Here is a 16,492-nt window from a genome sequence, read left to right as displayed (position 1 = left end):
AGTTTTTATGAGATTTAAATGAGTTTTAGTGTTAAACTCACACTTATAATACCAAATAATGCGTTTCTAATTCTAAAATCTTAACTGGTTCTTATTCAGACTTTTTTTGTTGTTACTGAGAAAAGTATACCCTAAACCAAGTTTTCAAGGGCTTTACACGAAGTTGACACCCAGCTTAATTAAACCTGAAATCGTCATGGTGATTTATGAATGAATCTCACCATGAGGGTCTATTTAGTAGCTGTTCTAGAGCTTTCAATCGTTTCGTAAAATCTTTTCCCATCAGATTTAGTTTGCCCAGTTACAATCGAAAGCTTCACAGCAGCTACTAAATAATTGAGCCTTGTGGCAAGATTGTTTTTCTTAACTTTTAAGACAACATGAACGAGAAAATCTACATTCCCATGACAGCTAGGCATGTACCATCTGATGGGGAAGATCATGTGATGTAATCAAAAGGAAGATTTGTCAACTATCGTCTCCAAGGTCAAGAACAAACCTCCAGTTTCAAAAGCAAACATGTATTTATGTCGTATTGGCTGAAATATACACAAAGAGTCATCTGTCCCAAGTTCTACCAATAAAAGCAAATATACTAACAAAGTGCAAAATCCACTCTTCATCCAAAATTAAAATTTAAGCTGTATAAAATAACTCTACAGCAGTTGGTATTAAATGTCCTGTCTACACAAGATAATGAAATACTGAGAGCATATGCTTTTGTTGTTTGTTTTTTTCATTATAACTTAATCCACACACACACACACACACAACCTTCAAACATTTGAAATCCTAAAAAAAGAGCCTGCTAAACGCTGGTGAGCCGAGTATCTTTAAATCATTCAAAAAGGAGAGTTTCTGTACCAAATGAAGTTGTGCTACATTTAAACGAATGCAAAAAACATGAGCAGACATTCCATCATTAATAAATACATGCATCCATTATCTTGTCTTACATCAGAAAAATGAAAATAAATCCATTCCCTATTGACACAGTTACTTCAAACAAACTCATTACGTTGGCTTTTTTTATGCGTCGAGTATCGCTGTAACAATCTGGAGTAAAATAACACTGCAAGCTGTTAGCCACGTTAATATAAGAAACCAAAATGGAAACAGCTAATGGTGCAAAACAATCATAAAAATACAGATTATCAGTGGATTTTGTCATCTCTAATTTAACTATTACAAAAGCATTTTTAAAAAAAAGCTAAAAGACATTAGTACAATAATGAAGTGTCAAAAAAACAAACAAAAAAAAGTGTCACTAATGGTCCATTAGTCATTAACATGTAAATATATATAAATATATATATTGGCCCATTTAATTGATAACCGGCTATAATCCTGGCTGTCAGTGTTCAACATATTTAATAATATTGATAACTAAACAATTTAAAATAAAACTTAACTGTTACAAAGTGCACAAAAGACAAATACAAGAGGAGAAATAAAAAGCCTGAGGAAAAAAAAAAAGATAAATTATCTTCCCATGCTATTAAAAAATCTCATAATAGGTAGTGGAACAAAGAGTTGTTCTGTTGATTATGTGGAACATCAGTTTAACAAGTCTATAGTCGGTTCTGGTCTAGAAAAGTAAAGAAAAAACAAACAAAAACAAAACTGGGTATTGTAGAGGTCTGTAATTGCCTGATAATTTCATGGGAAGTTTCCAGGAAAAGAGGCATGCGATTTGGTACTAATTACAGGGAAAGTACAGACTGTGTCCAATTGGTACATTTCTAATTAATCATTTCTAATTAACAGCCAGTGTGACCTCAAACCTTAGAGCTAGTGCAAATGATCAAATGAACATGCAAAAATTTGAAGTTTGTTTTCACACAAACAATTTTTAATATACGGAAAATAAAGTTTTCCAATAATAAATGAATAACTTATGAATATAAACTCCAACTTTTAACTGGAGAAGTTCTTTCAAAGAAAGAAATTAGTACCAATAATTAGTTCCAAATGACATCCAGTAGTTATATATTCCTAATTACAGACTTAAAAAGGTGTTGCAAAAATAACATCCAATCGTGAAAAGAAACAAACATCGACTTAAGCTTTTACAATTCTCGTTTGTGGCTCTAAAACTGACAAATCGATAGGTTTAATTAAGCGACATTGTAGCATTAGCTGCCCCAGGAATCTGAGGGCACCACTAGAGCCAATGTATCTGCGGATATTAACCTGTTACACACAAATTAGTTTGATAATTTAGGAACAGTGTCACCATCACATAGTCGGTCCACATATAATCAATCAATCACAATCCTTTAATAACCTAATTTAAGTGATAAAATATTAGTCTATGCTTAGGTGTATGGGGGAAAAATTGGCCGATACATTGTTACGTTTTCTAAACTCTCAAACGTCAGTATTCGGTGGGGTTACAGTGAATTTAAGACTTCTACTAATGGAAGCAAATTGTCAAAGCTGCTTTGAAAAACACATTACAATAAGAACAGAAGCCGTAACATTATAAAGGCTGTTTGAGTAACTGACGCAGTGTGTGGTAGCACTTTGAATTTTAGGTATCCCAAACTAATTCACCAAATGAGGGCCCATTTTCATTTACCATCAACCATTAAAGAGGGATAAACTGCATGTGTTAATTTCAGTCTTGTGGAGCAGAGGAGTTTCTTGTTGACAACCATTTCCACAGGTATAAAATGTATTAAATGCAACACATATTGCACCCTCTCCCGTTAGTGCTAATTAACTGGGAGGTGAATATGTACCACATTAAACAGGCTTGCAACTTAAAAAAAGAACCTAAAACCTTGTAGAGCCACTAGGATTTTGTTCCACGTAGTGAGACAGCAGAATTAAAGCAGGGGAGTGTTTGAAAACCGGTGAGGGGGATTTGCCTTGTTGAGACTGGTCCTAATGACCCCGCAGAGTGAAGGATGATTGATTCTGGAGGCTGGAGGTTCAAGCAAGAGCCAATTTAGCATTTAGGGTGGGCAGAAATCAGCGAAATAAGGGTGCTGCAAGGCCTCTTCTGCCGAGATCCTCTGAACAGGATTACATTTCAACAGGTTCTGGGTGAGATCAAAAGGAAACATTTTAATAAGTGAGCAGCAAAGAAAACTGCATTTGCAACAACTGCTGAGTTATTTTAGCTGAACTTACTGAACTATTTTGCATGAACAATAAAAGACCACATGTAAAATGATATTTGAATGGATGAGTGGGTGCATCATGAAAGCTAAACATTTATTTAAAGTACCTGGAGTAGATCCCGTCCTGTGCTACTAAGTTTGGGGACCACATTCACCAGGGAGGTGGTGGCTGGATACATGGGATATGGCTGCAGGTAGGAAAAGAATAATAGTTTGGTAGGGAAAGAAAATCAGTAACACGCAGCGTATACTGTGGGTAATAACTCACCTTGTAATCGGGAAGTTTCGTCATTGTCTGCCACTGTTCTTCGGTTGGTGTACCCAACAATTTACCGAGCGGTTAAAGAAAAACTTCTTGCAACAGAGAGGTAAGACTTACTGTTTGTAAATCATTCATCACAGAGTCAAACCACTGTGGTCCTACACACCAGACTGTATGAGCAGGAGACCAATGTTTCCAAATAACTACTAAATAAGTAAAAAAAAAAAAGATATCTGAAGATTCTTTTCAACTGGTCGTCCACATCGTTCCCGGGGAATAAAGGCCTTCCAGCATTAGCCAGCTCTGAATGGAATAAAAATGAACTATGGTTAATATTTTATACATGATTTGGCTCTAAAAGAACCTACCTACTCAATCCAACATATATAAACAACATAAAATAACACGTTATGCATAAATCTGAAGCATGACAGGATAAAAACACTAATAGTTAATGATTTATTTGCAAAGTGGTCCTGGGCTTCTCCAAACTCATCTCTCCTCTGTCCATCTCATTTAAGAAAAATAATATTCCACATCCCATCTCACAACATCTGTTGAGCTGTTTCACATTTTAGCCACACAACCAGCTCCAAAAGGTACCATATCTCGTTGGCAATGTCTCTCCTGTATGCCCAAATACTTACAAGGATGGAGTATGATTTTTTTATTATTGGTTTTAACTGTATTCTTGTCACGCTATGTAACAAAACAAAGTAAGAAAGGAGACTCATGTCCTCATTTATTAAACAAACCTGCAAATATGCATCCAGCGGACCACATGTCGATTGAGGTAGAATAAAGTTTAGCACCAAACAGCACATCTGGAGGCCGGTACCACAATGTCACCACCTACGTACAAATCACAGAGTAAAGTGTGAGAATTAGATTGATTACATCAATTATCACAGTCAAACTGGCGTTAACACATTCAGACATTTAGTGTAATGTTCGTTCTCTGTGGAGGGTGTCTCTATGTGCTGACACTGATCTGACAAAGAAAGAGATTTAGAGGCACCGTCACTAACACTAGTCAACTCACATCAGCCATCTGGTTCCCACTACACCTTCATGACAATTTTAACAAACTGCTGCTTTGTCAAGTGTCTCCTTTTTTTTCCAGGTTGTATGAAAATGTGTTTGGTGAAGTGCACCGACAGAACAGAGTTAAAAAAAAAAGAAGAAGAAAAAATTTAATTATACAAAAGTTCTGTTTCACGCAGAGAATGTGTGGGCTGACTGAAAGTAGTTGGTGGTGTTCCAGCTTCAAAAGTTTAAAAGTTCAGTTGGATATAGACGTTAATTATGTGACCACCTGCTACAGGATCACTAACAACTTCTAACAAGTCAACGTAACAGAGGAAAAAAAAAAAAGAAGTAATATTTGCGAATCCTCCAACCGGAATTACATAATTGTACTTTAAGCTGCCAACTGTTTTACAGAGTAGAATACCTTTCGTGTGGGGAACTCTGCATATAAAATACTTATGCAGCTGAATAATACCTCTGCTACTGCTTCACGTCAACTCTGGGTCGACAAAGAAAAAGAGAACACTGATCAGTTCTGCTCTGAACCATTTCCTTGTGTAGCGGCAACTTTCCATTAAAAACGGATGCCAAGAGGCTGAGTGAGCTCCTGCTGTGAAGCGTGACCCTCGAAAAACAATCCACTTTGTGAGTGTTATGATGTTTATTAACCAAAAAGCATGAAAGCAAACTGAAATTGGCATAACGTGACAAACTAAACTATACGATATGATGCGCAACGTGATAATGAATAGTGCAATGGTCAACAGAAAATACTAAACTCCCACCAAGTCCACAGGTCCTGAATCCCCACACTATCATGATAAGAACTTCAGTAACTTCATATTTTATTTATACTGCATGTATTACATCCAGCATATAAATGTGGTGTGAAATAAGTGTCGGACTGTTCATCTCTTCTTGCTGAAACTGACCTAACTTCAAACTCTGTTCCCGTCTAAGGTTTTCTGTTTATTACATTGTCCGATCTGTGATGTCACCCTGGGTCAAGTGCCGCCCTCATGAGATGAGGGCTTGTTGGGCCCTTAGGTCATCCAACCACAAACCACTAAACGTATTTCAGACTTGCCTACTCGCCTGCCTGTCATTTCTCTGATGGAATCAGCAAAATAAAAATAAAAAGCAAGAAATAAAGACCACATGCTGCTGTGTGTTCTACTCTCTCTCTCTCTCTCTCTCTCTCTCTCTGTCATTAAATGAACAGCTTCAGGATCTCAGAGAAACAAATTGAGGTCATTGAGCATTCACCCAAATAACAACAGTACAAATGAGTGGAGAGAGGGCACATATCTGCTACTGTTGAAGATCAGTAAAAAAAAGCCTGAAAGCTTTTAACTTATTGATGAGATTTTATTTGGTTTTAAAACTAGGATTGGATTTTTTTTTTAAAAACACCAGATCTGTGGCAACACGGCTGTATCATAACTTCTACGAAAGCCTGGATTAAAGAGCACAAATGTCTTCATTTTGTGATTTAAAAGTCCCTCAGTGGCAGCCGAAACATTCAGAAATGAGTTTCTGACTTGGTTTCTCATTAGATATTTAAAAAAGGTGCCAGAAATCAATGTGAAGGTCACTCAGGTTATACCTTTTAAGATGGAAGCAGTCAACTATTAGCGCCTGCTGTGAAGTACACCTTACCTCTGCTGAGTAACACCTCACAGGAATGCCAAAAGCTCGAGCCAGCCCAAAGTCAGCCAGCTTCAGCTCCCCATTCTATAGACAGAGACACAAGTCACTACGGCACATCAGATTCCAGTGTTTGCATAGCTTGCTTTTGGATTTAACATTACAGATTATTTACCAGCCATAGCTTGCTTTTGGATTTAACATTACAGATTATTTACCAGCCTTCCAAGTCAAAGTCCAACAAAAAAAAAACACTCACTCTGTTTATGAGGAGATTCTGCGGCTTCAGATCTCTGTGAAGAACGTTTCGACTGTGACAGAAAGCGAGGCCTTTCAACAGCTGGTACATGAACGACTGCGTCAGAGAGAGAGAGAAACACACAGAGTTCAGAGATAAATCATAGCAGTTTCACAAGATGTCACAGACACACTGATGACAATGTAGAGTAGAAGAGCTTGGTCTCCTCATGTGTCTTTCAGGATGTTTGACATCTTCATGACAGCTTCATGCATCAGGATGCTGAACTCCCTTCCTTCTCTGCCCGCTGCCCCCACAAACTCCGGACACTGCTGACGCCCCCTCCCCCAAAAACCAAATGGCACCAGCCACTTTTTTACTAACTCAAAAAAAATGCAATACTTAAAAACATACATATTTCATTTTCTTATAGACCTGTTTATACTGTATATTCTGCCCATACTGCCATAATTATATTTATATTGATAATTCTGTTTATACTGTTCATTCCAATTCCAATCAGTATCAGAAATACTTTATTAATCCCCCTGGGGAAATTGTTTTTGTTACAGCAGCTCCCAAATGGTAAAACTTTAACAATATTTAACAATACTTTAACAAAAATTTAACAATATACACCTATACGATATCCTATTTTAACACTATATAAACACTACATACACATGTATAAATAACAGTTAAATAAAACCAGTAACAATAAAATAAAACAAGTAACAGTGAACTATGCAATATACAAATCTAAAACCTTATAAAGAATTTAGTCTGTACAGAGAATATTGGCATATTTATACTATTTATATCTCCAGACTTGCTTGTCTTTTCTATTCTCGGATGTCTTTTAGCTTGTATATATTTTTATTTTATATCTTTTTATTTTTACATCATCACTTGTATTTTGTATTTTATATTTCATGTTTAGTGCTGTTTGCACCGGAATAAGAGGGAAACGCTATTTCAATTTTCTGTATGTTGTTATTTCATTTCTCATCCCTTTCTATGTTACTGCTCACCAAACCAGCCGGGTCGTAACACTGTCCTGTACATGTAGCAGTATTGATAATAAAGTTGACTTGATGTTTCTCTGTCTCTTACCTTCACAGTTTCAGGATCTAGGTCCCCGTTGCAGCTGTCAAAATACTTCTTCAAATCCTTGGAGTTGATAAAAAAAAACACACATTAGCTTCAGAAAAAGTACATGTTAAAACATTTTTTTTTTTTTTAAAGCTGTAGGTTTGGGATGATCTCACCTGATCACAATATTCAAAAACCAAGGTTAACTTCTTGTCACTGTGCAAAACATCATGTAGTCTGCAGAGGAGAGATCAGGGTTGAACACAAACCAATCATGTGGCAAACTGTTTTTTTAAAAACTACATTTCCCAGCAGACTGACCTGACAATGTTTTTATGCTTTAGCTCCTTCAGGAGACAGATTTCTCTCAGAGCTGAACTTGGCACCCCCTTTAAAAAATTAAAATAAATAAATAACAGCTCGATTAGCACTGCCTGCTAACAACATGCCAGCAGCTAATGAAATGTTATTATTCCCGAAAAACAAACCTCGTCGTCATCGTCCAACCTGACCCGTTTCAAAGCCACAATTTCGTGCGTTTCTCTGTTTTTAGCCTTGAACACTGTCCCGTACGTGCCTGTGTGAGCAGATCATCGATGAATGGCACAGCATCGTAAACCAAGTCCTTAGCATTAGCTCGCTAACTAGCCGGCGGTGATATCGTAAAAAAAGCTGGCAGCTATAAATCAATCTGACAAATCTTGTCACTAACACATGTTAGTATGAGTAAAGAAGGCACATAAAGCTTCACGTTTGGTTAACTGGGAGTTTATTTGACGCAGATACAAAGCTTTTACCACACGGCTAGGCTAACGCTGCACATACATGAATGCTAGTGAAGGTAGCTGATATTAACTTTATTTAAAAAGAAGAAAACGCGTATGTGACTTACCCTCTCCGATTTTTTCAAGCTTTTCATACTTCTGCATGTTTGCTCAGTGAAGCCAGCTTTGAACAAGCCAGCAAACCGGTGATTTATTAAAGCCCCAGCCGGGGGTTTATAATGTTGTGATAGCTGGCGTTAGCTTTGAGCTATCTGCACTTTGCTTGCTGCTCCTGCTCGGTCTGCAGCTTCTCCTGCTGCTGCGCCTCTACAGGCCGACACATGAACTGCAACACACTGAAGACTCAGACCTGTGATCCGAAAATATCACTGCATGCCCAGCACTTTGTTCTTCTCTTTAAAGACATTTTATGGCACACTTTGACTGTAAGAAGAAGGCAAACTAACACGTTGACTGTAAGAAGAAGGCAAACTACAAAGCTGTACAGGATGTGTATACTTGCTGTAGCCTATATGATATATATAAAAGTAATAAAGTCTTTTTCAAAACTTTATTCATTGAGTTTTGGTCATTTTCAATAAACAATACATAATGAACACAACAAACAATAACAAACCTTCCAATCCCTTCTCACCCTCTCATAACCAACAGTTCTCTCGGAGGAAAAAAGGTAATTAAGTCCATAAGAAAAGAAAAATAAATAGATAATAATAATAATACTCATAATTAAAAATACATAAAATACATTATATAAAAATGAAAAAGTATACAATAAAATAAAATTAAAAAGACAGTTTAAGGTAGAGTTATAAAACATGGTCACCATCCCAGCTGTGGTACAAGATTCAAGCCATTCTGTAGAGGTATTGGTAACTTATCTGTTCCCAGGCATTTGTATATTCATGTTATTCATAAAAATAAGAAAAGGCAAAAAGGAACCCTCTTAAATCAGAATCAGTATCAGAAATACTTTATTAATCCCCGCAGGTAAATTGTGTTTGTTACAGCAGCTCCCAAACGGTAAGTTAGATAGTAAGTAATAGAAAGAAAAAACAAAAAACATAACAGCCCGAGAAAAAACTTTACCACTATACACCTATAAGATATACAATTTAACACTATATAGGATAAATAAAACCAATAACAGTAAGATAAAAGCCAAGTAACAGTAAACTATACAATATATAAAACTAAAACCTTATAAAAGAATTTAATGTTTGAGAGACTGTACAGAGAATAGACACTGATTGTTAAAGTGCAGTATGCATGCATGAGAAAATTGCTTGCACAAGCCAGTTCAATGGCTACTGGATTTGACTTGGAGTGTCTGATATTTTGAGGGAGGAGTTGTAGAGGCTGATGCTCACAGGTAGGAAAGACTTCTTGTGTCTCTCTGGCTGAAGGTGCTCCTGAGTCTGTCCAGCACCTCATGGAGTGGGTGGGAGTCATTGTCCAAAATAGCCCGCACCTTAGACAGCATCCTCCTTTCCAACACCACAGTCAGCGAATCCATCTGCACCCCCACAACATCACTGGCTATCTATTAATCCTGTTGGCTTCAGCTACCTTCAAACTGCTGCCCCAAATGTGTTTTTAATGCTTAAATTGATCATTTTTAATCAAATTTCAAACTACATATGGATTCTCCTTGGAAGCATTAGGCCGACATGTCAGTGTACTTTTATTTAAACAGTACAGACAGCCTAATTTGTATGTTTAATGATATAAAGACTTTTTTAAAAGAGATATAAATGAGCTTTTCACTTTTTCCATCTGGTAAATGAGTCTATGATACAATAAATAAATAGTGATGGACAATATCCACCAGCATGCAAGACTTTATGTCTGCATTTAGACGCACATGGGACAGATAAAATAAACATTTAAAAAAGGGGGTATTAAAGGCATACTACACCCAAAAACTTCAGAATGAGATAAAACACTCTGTAGAGTTGAAAGGTGGCTGTAAAAAAGTCTGTAGCTTCCAGCAGCTGTGTCATAACGTTACTCAAAAGATTTAACTTATAGTTAGTAAAATCATACATCCAGAGGAACTGCAGGTTTAAAAGGCAGTTAGCAGTAAGGGAGGTAATAATGGTGGAAAAACAGCAGTTCCTCCACAGATGTCACAAAAACAGAATGGATGATTGTGGAGAGCACAGAGTGGAAAGTACATTTCTGCTTTCTCTATCCCTCAGTGGGCTAGAAGAAGAAAAAGACTATCCACAAAACATACTGCTCATTATTTAGGCTCAGTGTTTCTTTAACCCTGTATTTGTGACAACACATGGACATTCTCTGTATTGTGATCCATAAAAAAAGGAAGAATACACTAATAAAAACAAAGTTTTATTATTTTTTTCTACCACATACATACAACATAAAAGAACCAGTGTTGTTTGATACTGTACAGTAGTGTGCTTTGTTGATCATCAGAGGCTGATCCAGTTGGTCCGCTTTCACATTTACATACAGTACATAAATCTGGGAGTTTGTCATAAAACTAGACAGAGATCTGGTGAATTTACAGTGGATGATTTCCATAATTTATCTGTTCAGGCAAGACCTTCCTATGAATTTCATTAAAAAGAAATTCCATTACTCGTGGTAGTCTCCTTGTAGATCTACAGTTATCGAGTTTTAGTGTGTTCACTTCTGCCCCTCGGCTCTTTGCCTGCGGATTAGATCAGAATAAAGTCCTCCTTTGCTCAGCAGCTCCAAGTGAGTCCCAGCCTTAAAAGAAAAGAGCAAGCTGTTAGATATAATTAAGACTTATATTACACAGTCAGTGCGTTGAGATGGAAGCAACCAATATACCTGTATGAAGTCAATTATTTTCAGTGCTTCTTTGAACTTACGAGGTAGTCTAATAAATTAGCCGTGACTTTTAAGAAGAGATAAGACCACCTCCATTTCTCTGAACGCTCTGCTACCTCACCTCCACAATGCGGCCATTGCTCATGACACAGATGAGGTCAGCCCCTTGAATGGTACTCAGGCGGTGGGCGATGATAAGCACAGTGCGACCCCTTGTGGCCCTGTCCAGGGCCTCCTGCACCACTCGCTCTGATTCTGCATCCAGAGCACTCGTGGCTTCGTCCAGCACTAAGATGCTGGGATTCTTGATCAAGGCGCGGGCAATAGCGATGCGTTGTTTCTGGCCACCTGATAATGTCACACCTCGCTCACCTGGATTTAGAAATATGGAGCTTAGTCTTTAAACGGCACACAAACTTTAATATCTTATAAATGCCTAAAGGAAAAGACATACCGACCACGGTGTTATAGCCATCTGGGAAACCTGTAATGAAGCGGTGAGCATTGGCTTGCTTGGCTGCGTTAATGACCTCAGCTTCTGTGGCACCGGGCTTCCCAAAGCGGATGTTCTCCATGATAGAAGATCCGAACAAAACTGGCTCCTGCAAAGATATGGGGTGGCAGATACTGTAGAAAACGGTACACCTACAAATGTATATAAATCATAGTTTCATCAAGTGGGGTGAATTAATGATAAACAGTCTTTACCTGATTGATAAATCCAATGACTTGCCCCCTGAACCAGGCCAGATCAAGTGTTCGGATGTCAAGTCCATCCAGCATGACTACACCACCAGTCGGGTCGTAGAAACGCTCCAGTAAGGACGCCACAGTGGACTTTCCTTAAAATGTATTGGATTACTTATTTAGAGGCTCACCAACACATTACATTATTATTTACAATCTGAATCATTAACTGAGACATTACCTCCTCCAGATTCTCCAACAATGGCCACAGTTTTACCAGGCGGCAACGTTAAGTTTAACTTCTTCAAGATCTGATGGCCCGGTCTTGTTGGATAGCTATAAATACACACAATAAATGAAATCAACAGTATCCTCTTATATTTATGTTTAATTAATGTTTGTCTTGAAATCTATTTGTGTTGAATCAACCTGAATGAAATGTCCATGAAATCCACTCTTCCTGTCAGAGAATGGTACGGGATGCGTCCTCCTCCAGACATTGGAATGGTGGGCTTCAAAGACAGGTATTCAAAAACTCGAGCCCCAGAGCTCAATCCTCTCACCATCTGTACCAAATGTTAGAGACTGCCTTGATTTCTCCTTGAATAATATTTCAGATTTCTACAAAAGTGTTCATAAAGTGTGCCACACAGTTATAGACACATTTCTTACTCACCTGTCCAAAAAGAATAGAGATACTGGCCAATGACCTGAGCATACAGAGAATACAGATGATATACACTGAACATTAGGGCAGAGCAAAGAGCAGTGATTGTGGAACAAGCCATATATTTTACCTCTGAACTGTCTGGGAAGCAACCAGGAAAGACATGAGTTCTCCAGGGGACATTTCATTGCTAGAAATTAAAGTCCCTCCGGCAAAAATAGTTCCTAGGACAATGCCTGTATTAACAGCACACAACACAGAAGCATGATTATACTGGATATCATGAGATACAGTACTACTAATGCTCAACGTAAATAAATTAAACACACTCACAGTTCAGGGCAATGTTGGACAGTCCTTGGAAAACAGCGATTCCAGCACCAAGATTTTCATTCATTTCACATGATTTGTCAACTTCATATGCATATAATCTAGGGAGAATATAAGATTGTGGATATTAAAGCATGTTATCTCTGACATACAACATACTCCAGCTCTTCAAGCACTATGTGTATATCAAAATATACTTTGACTTACTGGAGCTCCCGCTCCTCCATCGCAAAAGCTTTCACTGTCCTCACATTGCCGAGTGCCTCATCCGCCACTCCTGTTGCTTTTGCCACCTTAAATTAAACACAGTCAACAGATCAAACTTATTTTGTAAATTGTAAAAGTTCTATCAAATTGTACACACGACAGTCAAGATACTGAAATTAAATAGGTTGAGTCATAAAATACTTCAAGCCTAGTGGCATCAGTACAAAGATTGTTTCCCATAACTGTCAGCAATTTGAAAAAAAACAACTTATTTGTCATTGCTGACTTAATTGGAGTGTCAGTAACATGTCTAACAATATATACATGTTAACCTAGACTTATGTCTCTGTTGATGAGAGTCAGAGAGGGAGTCAAGAAGAACATTTGTACAGTTGGCCGCATTCAAAAAAAAAGTCTGCCTGTTCATGTTTTTTTGGCAATAAAACTCAAACTGTCTCCAAGAAACAAGCCAAGAGCAAAAAAATGATAGCATTACATCACCTGTTCTTGAGCCAAACGGGATAGTTTGCGGAGGAATGAGCCAATGAGAGCCCCTGCTCCCACCAGACAGGGGAGGACAACTACAGTCAAACCTGTGAGTTTGGGGGAGATGATATAGAGAGAGACAAAACATCCAACTGTCTGCGTAAAACTCCGCAGGCCCTGCAAATATGCAAGACAACAAACACAGGAATTAGAAGGCTCAAGCTATATAGAGAAGTACTTATTAGGTTTACGACGCAAATACAGCGCTTCATACCTGAGAGATGACCAGTTTGAAGGATGATTTGAACTCCTGAATGTCAGCAGTCAAACGATTCACCAGCTGTCCAGTTTTATTGGCATCAAAGAAAGCCACATCTTGCCTGAGACAAAAACCTGGCACTGTGAATAGTGTTTGTTGGACTGTAGATGTAGTCCATCCATGAGTTTATTAGTGAACAAGGACAGCATCCTGTCTTGTGACCATTGCTTTTACTGTATGTAACACTGAGTGATTATTTACCTCAGTAAGGATGCAAAAAGGGTTTTCCTCATGTCTGCGGCCACTCTCTCCCCCACCCTTGAAAGTAGAATGATGTAGCCACTCGTCAGCAGACCCTGCACATAGGAGGAGGAACAACAGGTAATTTACCAGTAAACAGTCGTGACATTTCTAAGTTTTAATGTACTTTTTTTTTTCAGACATGTTATGGTAATACGCATCATAACTCAAAGAAAATGAACTTTCTCAAACAATGAGATCTGCAAACCATCGCTGAACAGAATTATTAAAAGGAAACACCACAGTTACACTTCATAACGTAATTCAATAACAAGCTTCATAAAGGTGGTTCAGAGAATGCATTATATTGCTTGCGTGTTACTTTTATTGCATTACATTTCTTCTCAGGTTATTAACAGAGAAATAAATGTCTTGTTATTTTTTCTTACATTACAACTACACATTTTAATGTCAATAAAACACCTGACTGGGCAATCACACATGTTGTATATCTACATTTGACAGACAGAAAACAATAGCTGATTGTGCTTTGCTCTTGTCAGAGCTCTCACATATTAAGTCGTGCAACTGCTCAGGACATTGACTTTTGATTTTTTTGTGTACTTACTTGGATACCATACAGTCCAAGTAATTTCAGTGCAGGTCCTCTTATCTCTTGGGCATAATTAGTTGTATGTTCTCTCAGGAAACGTGCCACAACATTCACCAGATCGCCAAGCATCAAGGGGATCTGGATATTCAAGATAGCTGCGCCAAAAGCAAGCTGAAAAGATAAATACTCTATTTAGTTGCATAAATCATACCAGTGTGTCACATCCAGGAATTAAAATACAGTGTTTGGTACCTTTGTGAACCCTCACCACACAGATAAATAGTAGTGAAGGACTTAGGATATAAGACTTAGAATTAAATAAATTGTTTTTGATCAACTGATCAGCTGATTTGAGCTTAAAGGAAAAGCTTTTATTTTTTAATTAATGTATTAAATTATATTTTGACTATGTCAGTTTTTAGGTTCCATATTTGTCAGACCAATAGTCTAAAACCTCTAGATTATATAAATATGATAAAAGCAGCAAATTCTCATAGGGTTATTCAGAATTTTAGCCAAATTGCCAAATCCCACTCTATCCACTGGTCACATTACATTTCATTTTAGAAACACTGACATCACATTTAAGTGCAGTGATTCAAGCTTACCACAACAGCACCGATCAGAGCAAACAGTTGAGGTTTGACAAATTCCCACAGGATATGCCATTTGAACTCAGGCACAGGGTTTTTGACTAAAACTTCCACGGGGATGTTGTTATTCACATCTGCCTCGCAGTGAGCTACGTGACAAAACAGTCGTGCAGAGACAGTGAGTACTGCTGGCCCCAGGATGAACTTCAGAGCCCCTCCTGGGGGTTTAGATGTTCGAGTGGTGGACTGACGGACAGCTCTTTGAGTGAGGCTCCAAAAACGACCAACAGCATTTCCAGGCTGCTGTGAGGAAGCGTTAGATGCTGGAGATGAGTACAACCTGGATATGAAGACATGACATGAACATTGATATAACCAGGCATTCAATAACAAGTATTACAAAGCTTTTGCAGGGGCTATATTTATTTGGGGTTGTTAGTCTGATTTCGTACAAAGTACAAACACAAAGAGGCACACGTTATATACAAAGGCATGAGGTAGATACGGTATAAATAGAATAAAGTCTGAGAGAAGGAAGAACATGTGGTTCTAACCATGTAAAATATACAAAAGTATATACACATAAACTCTCTGTGCAGTAACAGGATGCAAACATGTGCATTGTGCAGCTTATTCAGGGAAAGAGTCAGTATTGAGTATCCTCCTCTCCCTGCACAGAGGGGATTAATCTTATGATTATTTGCTAATTAATCACTATTAATCAATCTTTTCTCAACCTTCTGACGTGTGACTAATTCATAATCAAAATTCAGCAAATGTCTGATGTTTTTGTTTGTTTGACAGTTTAAAAAAAAACAATATAAGCATGCAAATTGTTGATTTTTGGATCGTCTGTTCCTGATTACAGACCTGTAAATGTACTATTTAGAAAATCAAAGTAGGCTAAGCCTCTCAGAGTTGATTAACTGACCTATGGCTTACATAGCTCATGCAGGTCTGCTGTCATTTACTAAAAGTAGGTGCCGGTCACGTTACCCCTACCGTGAAAGTTTCCATATGCCTGCTGTTTTATTGCATCGCGGGTGCAACGACAGTGATCGCACAGGAGCATTGATGCTCGCTCTACAGCAGAGTAGCTGAAACATGTTTTACGCTTATTTCAGTAATAACAAGCTCATTAGATCAAAATAATCGCTAAGCCCTGCAGTAATCCACAAGCAACCTGCAGGCTGCCATGTTGACTCTGACCCAGAGTGCATTTCTGTAGCTGCAGAGGAGTTCATTTTTTACTGTCACTGCTGTTTTTGATGATTTATTTCACAACAGGCAAAAACACGGGTGCATGTGAAGCGATTTGTGCAACATTAGTAAACAGAAACGAGTTTCTTTGAGGAAAAACTCAAGAAAACTACAATTAACACTCGGAAATGACGCACGGGTTTAAACCGGAG

The 16,492-nt window shown here is 37.9% G+C and overlaps 2 protein-coding genes across 2 annotated transcripts; both read right to left on the bottom strand.

Moving 5' to 3' along the window:
- Positions 1 to 505: 505 nt before the first annotated feature.
- On the bottom strand, positions 506 to 8,554 carry cdk5 (cyclin dependent kinase 5). The gene is made up of 12 exons (XM_019273272.2): positions 8,289 to 8,554; positions 7,885 to 7,973; positions 7,718 to 7,785; positions 7,573 to 7,633; positions 7,418 to 7,474; positions 6,326 to 6,421; positions 6,079 to 6,153; positions 4,146 to 4,242; positions 3,624 to 3,693; positions 3,397 to 3,457; positions 3,236 to 3,316; positions 506 to 3,047 (listed from the first exon to the last, which is right to left on the bottom strand). Exons 1-12 carry the CDS (start codon positions 8,323 to 8,325, stop codon positions 2,961 to 2,963), a joined length of 879 nt encoding a protein of 292 aa, XP_019128817.1. The 5' UTR covers positions 8,326 to 8,554; the 3' UTR covers positions 506 to 2,960.
- Positions 8,555 to 10,512: 1,958 nt separating this feature from the next.
- Positions 10,513 to 16,387, bottom strand: abcb8 (ATP-binding cassette, sub-family B (MDR/TAP), member 8). The gene is made up of 16 exons (XM_019273203.2): positions 16,083 to 16,387; positions 15,096 to 15,420; positions 14,503 to 14,658; positions 13,896 to 13,990; positions 13,650 to 13,755; positions 13,391 to 13,552; positions 12,890 to 12,975; positions 12,686 to 12,783; positions 12,483 to 12,588; positions 12,362 to 12,395; positions 12,115 to 12,251; positions 11,927 to 12,021; positions 11,707 to 11,840; positions 11,453 to 11,600; positions 11,120 to 11,370; positions 10,513 to 10,914 (listed from the first exon to the last, which is right to left on the bottom strand). Exons 1-16 carry the CDS (start codon positions 16,184 to 16,186, stop codon positions 10,831 to 10,833), a joined length of 2,121 nt encoding a protein of 706 aa, XP_019128748.1. The 5' UTR covers positions 16,187 to 16,387; the 3' UTR covers positions 10,513 to 10,830.
- Positions 16,388 to 16,492: the final 105 nt, after the last annotated feature.

The sequence above is a fragment of the Larimichthys crocea genome, chromosome II (genome assembly GCF_000972845.2).
Source record: "Larimichthys crocea isolate SSNF chromosome II, L_crocea_2.0, whole genome shotgun sequence".
Taxonomy (NCBI): domain Eukaryota; kingdom Metazoa; phylum Chordata; class Actinopteri; family Sciaenidae; genus Larimichthys; species Larimichthys crocea.
This window is presented reverse-complemented; position numbering and strand designations above follow the sequence as displayed.

Bases quoted from the DNA above. Each gene is read 5' to 3' on its own strand.
- abcb8 (XM_019273203.2), bottom strand. From the start codon at position 16,186: ATGTTTCAGCTACTCTGCTGTAGAGCGAGCATCAATGCTCCTGTGCGA. The intron at 12,396-12,482 runs GTAAAATATATG...CTGTATGCTCAG, and splicing joins GCTTCCCAGACAGTTCAGAG to GTCATTGGCCAGTATCTCTA. The intron at 12,252-12,361 runs GTGAGTAAGAAA...CATTTGGTACAG, and splicing joins TCTCTATTCTTTTTGGACAG to ATGGTGAGAGGATTGAGCTC.
- cdk5 (XM_019273272.2), bottom strand. From the start codon at position 8,325: ATGCAGAAGTATGAAAAGCTTGAAAAAATCGGAGAGG. The intron at 7,974-8,288 runs GTAAGTCACATA...CTGCTCACACAG, and splicing joins GCTTGAAAAAATCGGAGAGG to GCACGTACGGGACAGTGTTC. The intron at 7,786-7,884 runs GTTTGTTTTTCG...AATTTTTTAAAG, and splicing joins GGTTGGACGATGACGACGAG to GGGGTGCCAAGTTCAGCTCT.